The sequence below is a fragment of the Otolemur garnettii genome, unplaced genomic scaffold (genome assembly GCF_000181295.1).
Source record: "Otolemur garnettii isolate 467f Iridium unplaced genomic scaffold, OtoGar3 scaffold00089, whole genome shotgun sequence".
Classification (NCBI taxonomy): domain Eukaryota; kingdom Metazoa; phylum Chordata; class Mammalia; order Primates; family Galagidae; genus Otolemur; species Otolemur garnettii.
This window is the reverse complement of record NW_003852484.1, coordinates 3,992,423-4,007,739: the sequence shown is the minus strand read 5'-3', so window position 1 is coordinate 4,007,739 and position 15,317 is coordinate 3,992,423. Positions and strand designations below refer to the sequence as shown.

The 15,317-nt window shown below is 36.2% G+C and overlaps 2 protein-coding genes across 2 annotated transcripts in view; both read left to right on the top strand.

The window, feature by feature from the left end:
* EAF2 (ELL associated factor 2) overlaps nt 1–1,594 on the top strand; it is a 34,136-nt gene extending 32,542 nt beyond the window's left edge. The window contains exon 6 of the mRNA XM_003795083.2: nt 1,424–1,594. Coding sequence (XP_003795131.1) covers nt 1,424–1,470 — 47 coding nt within the window. The 3' untranslated portion in view covers nt 1,471–1,594. The remainder of the gene's footprint in view (nt 1–1,423) is intronic.
* A 7,405-nt stretch (nt 1,595–8,999) lies between these two features.
* The window catches only part of SLC15A2 (solute carrier family 15 member 2), a 40,236-nt gene continuing 33,918 nt past the window's right edge, over nt 9,000–15,317 (top strand). Inside the window, exons 1-3 of the mRNA XM_003795122.3 lie at nt 9,000–9,191; nt 11,342–11,429; nt 12,227–12,368. Coding sequence (XP_003795170.3) covers nt 9,054–9,191; nt 11,342–11,429; nt 12,227–12,368 — 368 coding nt within the window. The 5' untranslated portion in view covers nt 9,000–9,053. The remainder of the gene's footprint in view (nt 9,192–11,341; nt 11,430–12,226; nt 12,369–15,317) is intronic.

Genomic DNA, 15,317 nt, shown 5'->3' with positions numbered 1-15,317 from the left:
TGTTGAAGATCAGGTACTGGTAAGTAGTTGGTTTCATCTGTTGGCTCTCTATTCTGTTCCATACATCTACCTCTCTATTTTTGTGCCAGTACCATTCTGTTTAGATCACTATGGATTTATAGTATAATCTGAGGTCTGGTAGCGTGATTCCTCTCCCTGCTTTCATATTTCTTCCTCATCATTATAGTATGTTCACTGATATACAACCAGGTTTAAGTCAGTTGCTTGCTTAACATTTTCCCATGAATTCTCATTACACTTTAAACAAAATCCAGAGTTTTTACCATGATCTTCTGAATATCTTTCTGACCTCATTTACTACAGTTCTTTTCCTTGTTCATTCTGCTCTAGCCATAGTGACTTTGCAAATGAGAGAACACAATAAGTATGCTTCTTCTACCTTGGGGTATTTATACTTGCTGTTAATTTAATCTGGACAGTCTACCCTCCTTCTATTTTTTTATGAATTTTTTCTACATTTGGATCTCTGTTTAAATGCCATGCCTCAAGAAGCACTTCCTAACTGCCATATATAGTATTTCCCACCACTGTCTCCATACCCATCTTAAATTTTTCATAGCACTTAGCCCACTTGGCATTATATTGCATATTTGTTTCTTTGCTATCTGTCTACCCCACCAGAGTGTAAGTTCCACATAGATAAATTGCAAAAGAATCAATGATGAGTTACTATTTACATGTATTACTTAATGATTTTGAATTCATTTTAAGTAAAAAAATATAACTTTTTCACTCTTCAGAATCACAGAGTTTGATCTTCTAAACCACATTGTCTCTTATTTCATGGTATAATTAAGTCAGTAGTGTTAACAAAAAAGGGTGATGTTGGTATGTGAAGAAGACTAAAATAGTATGTGAAGAAGACTAAAATAGATGCCAGATAATACTAAATCTGTGCTGATGCCTGATGGTGTAGTTTTTCTTTGCAGGCAGTATTAATTGTTTGAGTTACTAACTGTAAGACAAAATTATAGGCTTGGCGCCTGTGGCTCAAGTGGCTAAGGCGCCAGCCACATACACCTAAGGTGGCGGGCTCGAATCCCCAGCCCGGGCCCGCCAAACAACAATGATGGCTGCAACCATAAAAAATGGCCGGGCGTTGTGGCGGGTGCCTGTAGTCCCAGCTACTTGGGAGGTGGAGGCAGGAGACTCGCTTGAGCCCAGGAGTTGGAGGTTGCTGTGAGCGTGATGCCATGGCACTCTACCCAGGGGGATAGCTTGAGGCTCCATCTCAAAAAAAAAAAAAAAAAAGAATTATAGAATAAGCAATCTGATTATTAATTACAAAATGCTAGCTAAACAGAATCATTTTTGGAGTTGTGTTTTACATAAGAGCTATGTTAAAGAAAGGAAATATTAAATATTTTATTACTACAGCTTTGTTATTTCTTTTTTATTTTAGGAAATGACTTGGAGCTGAGTGAATCAGGAAGTGACAGTGATGACTGAAGAAATATTTAGCTATAAGTGTAAAATTTACACAGCCTCTATAACTTACTTCGTATTAAGAATAAAAATTTCTAAGACTGAGGAAAATATGTCTTAACTTTTGATGATAAAAGAAATTAAATTTTGCTAGGCATGGTGGCTTATACCTGTAATCCTAGCACTTTGGGAGGCCAAGGTAGGAGGATTGCTAGAAGCCAGGAGTTTGAGACAGCCTGAGCCAAGAACAAGACCCCATCTTGAAAAATTAGCTGAGCATGGTGGCACATGCCTGTAATCCCAGCTACTCAGGAGGGTGAGGCAGGAGGATTGCTTGAGTCTAGGAGTTTAAAGTTGCTATGAGCTACAATGATGCCACTGCACTCTAGCCTAGGTGACAATAGTGAGACCTTGTCTCAAAAAACAAACAAAAAAATTAAATTTGACTCAGAAATTTCAGTTGATGTTGTACTTTTAATTTTTCATTGAGTACCTTTTATTTTCATGTGTTACCGCATTTAATCTTAGCAAAACTTTTATAAAGTTTGACAGGTGAGAAAATATATTCAGAGGTCAGGTAACTTGCTCTACGTATTGCTAGTTAACAAGTAGCAGATCAGGAATTCTAGAGCCTGTTTAGTGGTCTGTTTTATAACATTATTGTGCCCAATTGTGAAATATCAAGACTATTGATGTATAATAAATTTCCTGGTTTTAATTACATATTTATCTGATATCCCTTAAATTATAGCTGAAAATACTTTAATTTTTGACAAAATTAAGCTATAACTTAGGCTAAAGGTGAAGTTATATAATTATTTTAATGAAATAACTGTTTATCTCTTGCAGTATTTTTCATCAAATTTATTTTGCTGTTGAGAGAAAAATAATAATTAAGTGTTAAGAATATAAATAATATTTATAATATCTTTTAATTTGGGAGAAATGATAAGTATTAGATTATAGTTGAAAGCCAATAACAAGTAGTTTCTTTTTTGTTTTTTTAATAAACTATATTTTAGAGCAGTTTTGGGTTCACAGTAAAACTGATCAGGAAGTACAGAGGGTTCATATTTCTTCTCCCCACTATCAGTGTCTCATATCACAGTGGCATATTTGTTAAAATAGCTGAACCTACATTGATAGACCATTATTATCCAAAGTCCATAGTTTACATTGAGGTTCAGTCTTAATGTGGTATTTTATATGGATTTTTGAAAAATACATAGTAATATATATATCTCATCATAGTAAAATTCACAGTAGTTTTACTGCTCTAAAAATCCTCTGCTTTGCCTGTTCATCCCTTGCCCCACTCTAATCTCTGACAACTACTAATCTTATTGTCTCCATAGTTTTGTCTTTTCCAAAATGTCACATAGTTGGAATCATGCAGAATGTAGCTTTTTCCAATTAGTTTATTTCATTTGATAATATGCATTTACGTTTCCTCTGTGTCTTTCCTGTCTTCATAGCTCATTTATTTTTAAGGCTGAATAATATTCTATTGTCTGGAATACCACAGTCTGTTTATTCATTCAACTACTAAAGAATACCTTGGTTGCTTCCAGATTTTGCCAATTATGAAAAATGTTTTTTATTCAACTTCGCCTCTTACCATTGGAATTTCTATAGTTATGTTCTTTTAAAAATCTATATGCTTTTATTTTAATCTCTCCTGTATTCATTCTTATCTCTCTAGCGTACCTTTAGTAAATTGATCTTCGTTTTTATTTCTCCCTTATTTATAAATACTTAGCTGAGAACTACAGCTACACCATTTATTACCACTAAAGCAAGCTCATAATTTAAGGTAACTGATAAAATACATTTATTTTTTTTACTATAGTAATACAGATTTTAATGGTTTTTACTGAAAGGTGTTATGCTGACCTTTCTTTTACTAGTTGTTAACTCTATGAGAAATGAATATAGGTGATATGAGCTGGTAAAGTACTCTCAATCCAAACAGCTTATCTTTCCCTCTCCTCATTATTTTCTGTATAAATGAAACATTCTTAGTATTTTATTATTGATTGAATACCTAGTAGTATATCATTATATCATTTTTTTTTTTTTGAGACGGATCCTCAAGCTATCCCTCTGGGTAGAGTGCCATGGCATCACGCTCACAGCAACCTCCAACTCCTGGGCTCAAGCGAGTCTCCTGCCTCAGCCTCCCAAGTAGCTGGGACCACAGGCGCCCGCCACAACGCCTGGCCATTTTTTGGTTGCAGCCATCATTGTTGTTTGGCGGGCCCGGGCTGGGGATTCGAACCCGCCACCTTAGGTGTATGTGGCTGGCGCCTTAGCCGCTTGAGCCACAGGCGCCGAGCCCATTATATCATTTTTTATACTACTCAAGAGTAGCTTATGGATGAAATAATTTCTCTTGTATTTCTGTATTTCTCCTTATTTGATGTATTTTCAATCATGGAAATGTAGGGAGCTTATGGATTAGACAGGTTCTTAAATATGAGGATCTCTGCCAGAAACATCTGATGATCCTGCCAAGATTCTAAGCACATACCCTTTTGGTTTGATCTGTTCTGAATGGCTTGATTAAACTGATGATAATAAAAGCATGCAAGCGGGAAAAGTTGGCTACAAAGGAACAAAAAGGGCTTTGGACTATTCCACAACACTGCACTCTAAAGGTAATAAAGCACTATCTGTACAAGGGTATGAGTGTGACCTGTGAATTGTGCATTCATCAAATGCCATCCATAGTTTAGTAAGAAGGTATTCTTAGACATGTCAGAATTCAGGAAATATTCACAAATCATTCCTGTAATATTTTAGTAATTTCCAATTTATTAAGAGTTGGTCAAAACTAAGAACTGAAGAATGCAAAAGTTGAAACTAAAATGCAATATAAAAAGATAACTTCCCAATATTTTGAGGACTGAAGGCTTTTTTGTCCCCCAAAGGAAACTTACTCAGTTTGAAGGATAGGTTGTCACACTCATGCCCAGAAACATTTAAATGGAAGTAACTTCTCAGATGCTGGCCAGAGAGAGAAGGCGAAAGGCTTATTGGCCCTGTTAGCCTGAACGTGCTATCCTAGTTGGGCAAACATATTTCAGGCTGAGGCTGTGGACACATTCTACACAGGCTGAGGCTGTGTACACATGCTACAGAGACCAGAGATGCTCCAAACTATTCATACACTCCTAAAGCATGTGCATCAAAAATGCCTGATGGGAAACAAAACCTGAGAAGACTTGAAAATAGCCTGAACTTTGCATTCCTTTACTAACAGATCCATCAGCAAGGGACAAATCCTCACTGGCTCAAGGTGTTTGTGCATAATCTCTGTCCAGTCTTTGACCACTCAGGGTAACACCCACTACTCACAGAAGACTGATTACCTTGAGGGAGGAGAGTTTGACTGGGAGGCAGAAGGGGAGCAGCAGTATTATCCATAAAGGACTCTCAACACTGTGTTGCTAGGAATTTTTTTTTTAAATCCTTATGTGGGCAGTTGTTTATATGAGTTACATGTGTATAAAAATGTATGAAGTTGTACACTTAGGATTTGTGCACTTTACTACAATATAAATTTAATTTTAAAAGTCCATAAATAAAATCAATAGGCAAAATATTTGCAATGTAGAGGATAGCAGAGCATTACTATCAATAATATACAAATAGACCTTACAAATTTATAAGAAGAGGACAAACAACCCAATAGAAAAATGGGCAAAGAAGGTGAATAAGCAGTTCCAAAAAATTAAAGTATTTTTTATATATTTCAATTATGTGCAATGTTATTATTGCAATACTACTTATAATAGCAAAAGACTAAACCTGAACATGTATCAATTGAAGATTAGTTAAATGAACTATATTTACACCCATATAGTTGATGATCTGTTCATAGATATATTGACTATTCGGGTATCTGTTTTTGTGAAATATCTATTAGAATCTTATAAAGATTTTTTTTCCATTTACTTACCCATCTTTTTGTTACTGAATTTTAGAGTTATTTATATAGCCTGGACACAAATCTTTTGACAGATTTATGTAATACAAGTATTTTTTTCCTACTCTGTAAGATGTCTTTTTGCTCTTAACATTGTCTTTTGATCTCCAAAGTTCTTACTTTTGATATTGTTCGACAGATCAAATTATTTCTTTCATAGTTATATTTTATGTCTTATTTAAGAAATTTTAGCTTACTCCAGTCATTAAGATGTTCTTTTCTTTTGTTTTTGAGGCAGGGTCTCACTATGTCATTCTCAGCATAGTGCTGTGGCATCACAGCTCACAGCAACCTCAAACTCCTGGGTTCAAGCGATTCTCTTGTTTCAGCCTACAGGTGCTTGCCACAATGCCCGGCTATTTTTTTGATGCAGTTGTCATTGTTGTTTAGGTGGTCTGGGTTGGGTTTGAACTTGTCACCCTTGGTGCATGTGGCTGGCGCTGCAACCACTGTGCTACAGGCACTGAGCCCCTGAAGATGTTCTTATAAAGCTTTTTCTTTTCTTTTTTTGTACTTTATCATTTAAATCTGTGTCTCTATAGAATTGACTTTTGTGTGTATGGCTATGCAAATGGTATTTGTTTATTGAAAATGTCACCATTTTTCCCACTGCAGTGTAATATCACCTTCATTCTAACCGTTACATATGTAGATCTTTTTCTGAACTGTGTTCTAGCCCATTGGTTGCCTTATTTTAGAACTTGTGTCAGTTCTACTCTGTTTAAATGACTATAGGTTTAAAATAGGTCTAAGATTAGATAGTACCAGTCCTCCATCATTATTTTTACTTAATATTAACCTTGCTCTTCTTGGCTTTTTGCACTTCCATATGGATTTTAAAAGTCAATTTGTCATTTTCTACACTCACAAAACCTGCTGGGATTTTGTATTGAAGCTATAGATAAGGAATGTAGACATCTTAACAATCTGAGCCTTCTAAATCATAAGCATGGGTATGACTTCATTTATTTTGATCTTCAATTTCTTTCAGTTACAGTTTTTATTTTTTTGTATTAAAGTCTAGAAGATATTTCATTAGACTTATTCCTAGGTATTTTTATGTAATTATAACTGATATCATTTTTAAATACCCTTATTCATTTTTTTTGTTGGTATTTGATTCAGTTTATTTTTGTGTGTTGATTTTATATTCAGGGGCCTTGCTAAATACATGTTTTCTTTTAATTTCACATTTGCCTTTTTTCTATGATTATCGAAATTAAAATGCAATATAAAAAGGTAACTTCCCAATATTTTGAAGACTGAAGGCTTTTTTGTCCTCCAAAGGAAACTTACTCAGTTTGAAGGAGTAGGTGGCACTCATGCCCAGAAACATTTAAGTGGAAGTAACTTCAATTTCTTTTGTTATTTTACGTCTAAAAAACATCTGATGTCAAACATGTAATCACTAAGAGCACAAATATTCTTTTATCACTAATATTTAAATTATTTCACTTTTTTGTCTTTTGTGTTTCTGGAGAATGTGTGCTCATTTCTATCTGAGGTGCTTTTTGTGATCTTTTCACTTTTACCCTATCTAATATCAGCTTAGGAAAAATAATAGGGTATAGGAGACACCATGGTTTTATATAAAGGGCTTTAGAGTATGACTAGTGTTCTCATCCTTGCTTTGTCCCTTCCAAGCTCCTCTAAAATGTCTTTCAGACTAGAATATGAGAGGAATTTAAAACCAGTGTTTCCCAAGTGTTTGGCATAAGAATTACTAGAGGTGCTTGTTAAAGATACAGATTCTTAGGTCCCTACTGAAATCTACTGAATCAAAATTTTTGAGAGAAAATGATTCTTATTGTCAGGGAAGTTTAGTTTACATAGGAAATATTTAAGATTCCCTTCATTAAGATTCTGATTATTATTTGATTCTATGAATACTATGCCATTATATTATCATAATCAAAGGAAGGGTTTTATCTAAAGAAAAGAATGTCAGAAAACCAGTGCCAATGCTCTAAAGTTTGGTTTGGGAGTACCTATGAGCACAAATGAATCTCTGCATAGAATACAGGTACTATTTTGTCTGTTCTGCCAGATCAGATGCCATTCTAGAGGAACTAGAGCAGAGCAAGCAAAGTCACTGACATAATTAGATGTTCAAGGCATCTGTGCCTCTACTAGTTAACTTGACTGGTAACCTATGACTGTTCTTTTGTTTTGCGTCCAGAGTCATTAACCAAACTCAGAGAAAGCAATGCTTCCTACAGCTTAATCATTAATGCCACAGTCAGAAATGTAGCTGGAATCTTCTTTGGGTAAATGTTAGTGGGAGAGAGTGGAAATGAGAAGTGTAATAGAAGCTATGGTCAAAGTCTGGGTTAAAGTTTAGAGAGGAAAAAGTAGAGTTTATCCTGGCCTTATTTGTCAATGAATTATTCAAAGAAGTAATGTAAGAATTTTGTGAGGGATGAGTCACAGATTTTCACTCTTACATTCTCAAATAAAATAATCTTTGTGATGTTGCCTCTGTGGCCATTCTTTTTCCTGTTGTTTTGACTGACAGCTACCATGCTCTTTTATTCTTTTACTTCTTTCCCTTAGCAAATATAATCCAGCATAAAATGCATCTAGCATCATCACATTTGTTTTTGTTCCTCTTCTGATAAAGACTAATTATAATCTGGAGTCATTAGGGAGTTCAATGCTGGAAATTAAGGAAAATAATATTTGCAACAGTATGTAGGAAATAACTGGTTCTTAATTTTCACTCAAATTAAATTTTATTTTTTAATGAAGGAATGGATTTATCTTGATGTGAGAAAATGACTTCAGTAAAGGAGAAGAATGAGTCCCACGCGTATATCACCAATCCTTTTCTCTCATTTATTTAACCCTACCTTTAATTGCTTAGGATACTTCCAGCTGAATGTTATAATATTGAAAACCAAATCACCTTCATGAAAACCAAGTCATCTCACAACTTTCTCACTTTCCCTTATCAATATATTTTAATTTCCCTGCATTCCTACATCTCATTGACGTAATCCCCATACCTGGATAATGACCCTTGTTATTGCTGACACTGACCTCTACCTTTTCCAGCTCTCATGGCATAGTGAAAATTCCAGATCTGCCACTTACTGGCCGTGCAACTTTGAACAAATTATTTAATCTCTTGGAACATTAGTTTCTGTAAAGTGAAGATAGTAATAAGAATTGAAATAGTATATATATGTGTTATGTATACACAAACATATAATTCATATACATATACTAACCTCATACAAAATAAATGATCAATAAATCACAGCTATTATTACCTTAAAATCAGTCTTTTAATCTATGCTCAAGGCATCATGATCTTTCAAGAAAAAGATCATTTACTATCTTTTACTTGTTATTTGCAAAGAATCTTTCTTAGACAGATTTTCTTATCAATTCTCTAGCATTGTCTCATTCTATCTTTGACATGTTCTCACTTCCCTGTGCTCTATCATTTACACAATCATTGTTTTGAACCATAGCTTCCTGCTTTGCTCTGAATCAGGCAGCTGCTGAACCTGACACCCACAGGGTTAAACCCAGTTGCTGAAGCCAGCCCCTTCCCCCTCCCAGTCCCCCTTTTCACAGTATCCTGGCAGCTGTCCTAACTGCCTACTGAAGCCAAATGCTTGAGGAGAGAGAGAGTAAGGAACCAGCCATGAATCCCTTCCAGAAAAATGAGTCCAAGGAAACTTTTTTTTCACCTGTCTCCACTGAAGAGGTACCACACCGACCTCCCGGCGCTCCAAAGAAGCCACCTCCGGTGAGTTCTCAGACGCAGTTCTGCTTCTGATAGGAATAGCTTTGCTCTTCTGGCTCTATTCCCTGGCCCCTGGAGCTTCGGGCTGAGCTATATTAAGATATAAAAACTATTCTCTCTTAGCGTTAAAATTCACCTGAAACCAAATCTGAACAATGACTTCTTTTACTTAAGAGAAAAAGCAACAGGAAGAGGTAGTCAAAGTTCTTCATTTGGAATTTAAGACTTTGCTGTATTTCATTACATTTTCTGAATTTCCCTAGGGTGGGGAGGAAGCAATCTGAATGTCCAGGGAAACTTGGCAAGCATTCCTGTCTGGAGAACTGTGTGTGATTGTTCTTTCTTTACCAATATAAAAACTCAACCCTTAGATCCCCCTGTGTGTAGAACCTTCTGCTGGACACCAAGGAATATTTCAGAATAGATCCAATCTCTTACTATGTGTTCCCAGTTTACAGGAGATAGAACAAAGAAACAAGAAGTAATAATAATGGTTTGCATTACATACTTATTAAAGCATTTCTATATCCATTATCTCATTCAATCCTTGCAGTGAAATCCTGTACATGGAAAGGACATAGTAATAATAGCCAATATTTACTAAATTCTGACTATGGAACAAAAGGTCGTATTAGCCGGAGGCATAGAGACAAGTAAAGCAACATAGCCAGTGTCTATGTTAACACAACCAGTGACAGTGTTGTATAGATAGTGGCAGTATGTTAACTAAACTCTAGATTGCATAACTCCCAAGCTATGAGCTGGGAAAGTAAAAAGCCCAGTTTATTGTCTTCCAAACAAGTTATTGTCACATATTAGCATATATTAATGTTTAGGAGTGTTGTTTATATATATCCATATGGATAAAAGAATGATATGTAAGTTCGTTATAATATCTGTGTATTTAGTTTGTTATATCTCTTCTGGTTCAAAAGAATTTAAGGCTGTTTACTTATGAAATAAGAGGCAATATAAATCTCATGATAAGATTTGCCTGTGCCAAGAACAGATATCTCCCATCTCTCTCTCTTGTTAGCTGAGCTATTGTGTAGGAATTTGAAATAAAACATAACATTCCCTATATTCTGACTGATACAGTGCATCAAAGCATAGTCCTTTTAATGTCCAGTAGGATTATCATGAAAATATTATAGGATCTTGTTAGTAGGAAGAGCAGACATTTAATTATGCTGGATTTAAGAACTCTCTGCCCGGAGTCAAAGTTGATCAATCAGTTTACCTTTAGGAGTCTCTACACGTGTCGGGCTCTGTGGCTGGCTCTAGTATCCTCTGAAGCAAAAGCCATCATATTGCCAGGATTCCTGCCAGCATGGCAAACAGGGCAGGAGGAGACAAAAATGGGCCAGTCCTCATGATGGAGCTAAGCAGACATTGACATTTGTATCTAACTGCTTGGATATCAGGTACTCCATAGGATAATTCCTCATTCTATTCCAGAAAGTAAGTGTGATTACTCTTTCATCCATATCCCTAGGCTTTTCATTTAGTACAGTGTTTCTCAACCTTCCTAATGCGGCGACCCTTTAATACATTTCCTGTGGGTCACGACCCACAGGTTGAGAACTGCTGATTTAGTAGTTGTGGAAGATGAGCAAGTCCTGGTACCTAGGATCAAGGAATGTCTGAGCAGTATCATAAAAGATAAATGAGGAACAAAGTAATCTTAAGATTAACTTCTGTTACTCCTAAATGAACAATGTAAGTGCTTTTAGTGTGATAATTTTATAGCTGTTTCATGAAGTGTAGACCCTTCATGAAAGACCATTCTTGGTAATATGGAAGACCATTGCCCCATATTACCTACCATGGCATTTTAAAATAAGTGAATTTTTCAGTTGTGTAGCAATCTAGTGGTGAAATAGGAAAAAACAGCTCATGCTTAAACTATTGTCTTTTTCTTGCATAGAAAAAATGTGTTTCACTACCATGAAAAATGAATTTTTCACTTGTGGAGCAATCTAGTGGCAAAATAGGGAAGAATAACTCATGCTTAAACTATTGCCTTTTTCTTATATAGAAATCTGTGGCTCCAACTACCTAACTACTATGAAAAATGAATTTTTCAATTGAGCAATCTAGTGGTGACATAGGAAAAACAACTCATGCTTGAACTATTGCTTTTTCTTGCATAGAAAATCTGTGGCTCCAACTACCCACTGAGCATTGCCTTCATTGTGGTGAATGAATTCTGCGAGCGCTTTTCCTATTATGGCATGAAAGGTAATTTTGTGTCCCAGAGTCCTATTCTTCTCTACTTATTCTCACCCCATATTAGTAACAAGCTGGTCTCTTGATATGCACTGTTTTCCCTTATCCATTCTTTCTGCCTTGGTGCAAATTGGTCCTTTTCTTTGGCCAAGACTTAAATGTCTCATAGGATTTTACCTAATAACTCATATAGGCCAAAATCAGGAAGGCCTGACAAGACCAGAACACAGCCTGTGCAAATATAATAGCCAGGATAGTGGTATACACCTATAGCCCATGCAACTTGGGAGGTTGAGGTAGGAGGATTGCTTGCGCCCAGGAGTTTATAGCTGTAATGTGCTTATGATCCCATCAGTACATATCCACTGTACACCAGCCTGGGCAACATGGTGAGACCCTATCTCTAAGTAAAAAAAAGAACGTAAGTGGGAAAGCTGACCCTGTATTTCCTGTATTTCCTATTCTTCATACCTTAGATCCTTAGATCTGTGAACTGTATTGTTCCTGGGAAGAAGAGAAGGAAGGGATATTTAGAAGCACCATGTTATTATCTTCACCGTTGGCCTAAGTAATGCTATGGGTTGCCATAGACTGAAGCAAAGAGTATTATACACTGCTGGATTGTACATTCAACATATCCTCATTCACTACTACAACTCCCATGGGCCCTCCTTTTACTGAATGGCAATCACCTCTTAGTCATTTTGCCTATGGTATTGCTGAGCCAGATCACCTTCAAATATCAGAGATTAAATATACTATTCTAGAAATCACTTTAATATATCTATCTTTTTATTTTCCAACTTTAGCGGTGCTGACCCTGTATTTCCTGTATTTCCTGCATTGGAGTGAAGATACATCCACATCTATATATCACGCCTTCAGCAGTCTCTGTTATTTCACTCCCATTCTGGGAGCAGCCATTGCTGACTCATGGTTGGGAAAATTCAAGTAAGGAAGATGGGAGGTCACATCCCCATAAATTTCACAAATTAATTGTGCAAAAGGTTATCACTTCTGGCTTCTTGCCCCAAAGCAAGAACATACTTATGTCACCCATGACAAATAAGAAAGTCTATTTCTTTTCATTATTAGTTTTTCCTTTTTTTTTGAGACAGAGCCTCAAGCTGTCCCCCTGGGTAGAGTGCTGTGGCACAGCTCACAGCGACCTCCAACTCCTGGGCTCAAGCGAGTCTCCTACCTCCGCCTCCCAAGTTGCTGGGACCACAGGCACCAGCCATAATGCCTGGCCATTTCTTTTCGATTGTAGCTGTTGTTGTTTGGCGGGCCCAGGCTGGATTTGAACCCGCCACCCTAGGTGTATGTGGCTGACGCCCTAGCCATTTGAGCCACAGACGCCAAGGCAGTTTTTCCATTTTTTTTACATTTTTTTCTGTCAAAAGATATTTTTCCCCTTAAATCTAATTTTAATCTTTCATTGTATAATTTAAATTTATTAAATTAAAATAAATCTTGTTCTGATCTCAATGGAGAGAACTTTATGTAGCTTTTTGACATTTTCTTCTTCTCTTCTCCAGATTGAGTCATCCCAATTCCTTCAGTATCTTCTCACAAATTTCTTTTCAACTCTTTTTCCTTCCCAAGAATATAATCTATATCATCATGGGTTATACTAATGGTTCATTCAGTTCAGTATCTTTTGAGTCCTTGAAAGTAGCACTAAGAGACATATTGCAATATCATGTTATAGTTGTCCCCTATAACATTATCTTCATAGGCTAGAGATGGATCTTGGATACCCATTGCCCAGTTATTTTCTATGGACTTGTCATCTATGGATTTGTCTAAATTATCATTTCTGTAATGTTTCCTTACTGCATGACTTCTTATAGCATTTAACACACTAATATGCACTGTGAAACCACCAGAAGAAGGTTATAGTATATGGTGTTTTCCAAACTCATCTGTCCATGATATTTTTTTTTTTCAGGGTATTTTATGGACCTAATGTTTCAAGGAGACTTCTTGAAAACAGAAGTTTAGTAAACAGTGGTTTATATCTTACTTTGGTCTAGTATTTATTGTTCTAGAAAAGTATTTAATAAGCATCTAATATATAAGACATTTATTCCTTCAATATTCCCCTTTTTTGCCTACAAATTCTCCCTCAGAGCCACTTTCTTTTCATGCACCTAGATGCAGATTCAAATTTCTTTCTTTTCTTTTTTTTCGTAGAGACAAAGTCTCACTTTATCACCCTCAGTAGAGTGCTATAGGATCATAGCTCATAGTAACCTCCAACTCTTGGGTTTAGGTGATTCTCTTGCCTCAGCCTCCCTAGTGGCTGGAACTACAGGTGCCCACCACAACGCCTGGCTATTTTTTTTGTTGCAGTTCTGCCAGGGCTGGGTTTGAACCTGCCACCCTTGGTATATGGGGCAGGCACCCTACCCACTGAGCCACAAGCGCCACCCGCAAATTTCATTCTTTTTTTTTTTTTTTTTGAGACTATGTCACCCTTGGTAGAGTGCTGTGAGTGTTACAGCTCACAGCAACCTCAAACTCTTGGGCTTAAGCTGGCTCAGGTTGGGTTTGAATCTGCCACCCTCTATGTATGTGGCTGACCCCATAACCACTGTGCTACAGGCACTAAGCCCAAATGCAAATTTCTAACAGCTTCAAAAAACAAACAAAACTATTCGACTGTTCTTTTCCTATCTTGCTTCTATCTCCGTTGCCCCCCAAAATTTAAAAAGAATCATCTGTGTGAGTTACCTTTCTTTCCCACTCTTCATTATCAGTTCTTATGGTGGCGCGATATAATGCAATGCAATAGAATCCAAGTAAATTAAATTTAATTTTATCCAATTTAATTCAGTAAATGTATATTTACACTTTCTATTTGTCTAAAGAACCATGTTAGATAAGGAGATGAATTACACAAAATACCTGTTTTACATTGTTTACATTCAAATAGCTTTAAAACAGAGTAGACTGTAGTAAATACAATAAGATATAGTATAAATCATCTTTTTTCCTACTGAAATTATTTCTTAAAGGCCACCAATAATAATTTCTTTTTTTTTTTTTGAAAAGTAACTTTATTTCAGGTTAATGTGAGGGTACAAACAACAGGTCAAAATATTTGATTTTGCTAGGTAGAATCCCTCTTGTGGTTATATCCCCCACACAAAAGGTATGCCAGACACCCCTACCCCATACCCATTCAGTGAGAGCACTCTAATACCCTTCCATCCCTCAGTACCCATCCCCCAATATAGATTCATATTAGTATTGAGTACATTGAATAATTAATTTTCCATTCTTGTGATGCTTTGCTAAGAAAAGTGTGTTTCAACTCTTTTCAGGATATTACAAAAGATGTAAAGTCACCATCTTTTCTATGACCAAATAGTATTCCATGGTGTGTATGTACCACAATTTGTTAATCTATTCCTGAGTTGATGGGCATTTAGGTTGTTTCCATGTCTTGGCAATTGTAAATTGAACTGTGATAAACAATCTTACTGCAAATGTCCTTAGGATAAAATTATTTTTTTTCTTCTGGGTAGATGTCTAGTAGTGGGATTGCAGGGTCAAATGGAAGATCCAATTTGAGTTCTTTGAGGATTCCCCATACGTCTTTCCAAAGCGGTGGTATTAGTTTGCAGTCCTACCAGCAGTCTAAAAGTGTTACCGTCTCTCCACATCTACGCCAGGATCTACAGCTTTGGGAGTTTGTGCTATGGGCTGTTCTCACTGGGGTTAGGTGATATCTCAGAGTAGTTTTGAATTGCATTTTTCTGATGATTAGGGATTATGAGCATTTTTTCATATGTTTGTTGGCCATTCATCTGTCTTCCTTAGAAAAAGTTCTATTCATATCTCTTGCCCAGTGATAGAAGGGATTGTTGGCTCTTTTTGTTGTTGTTGTTGTTG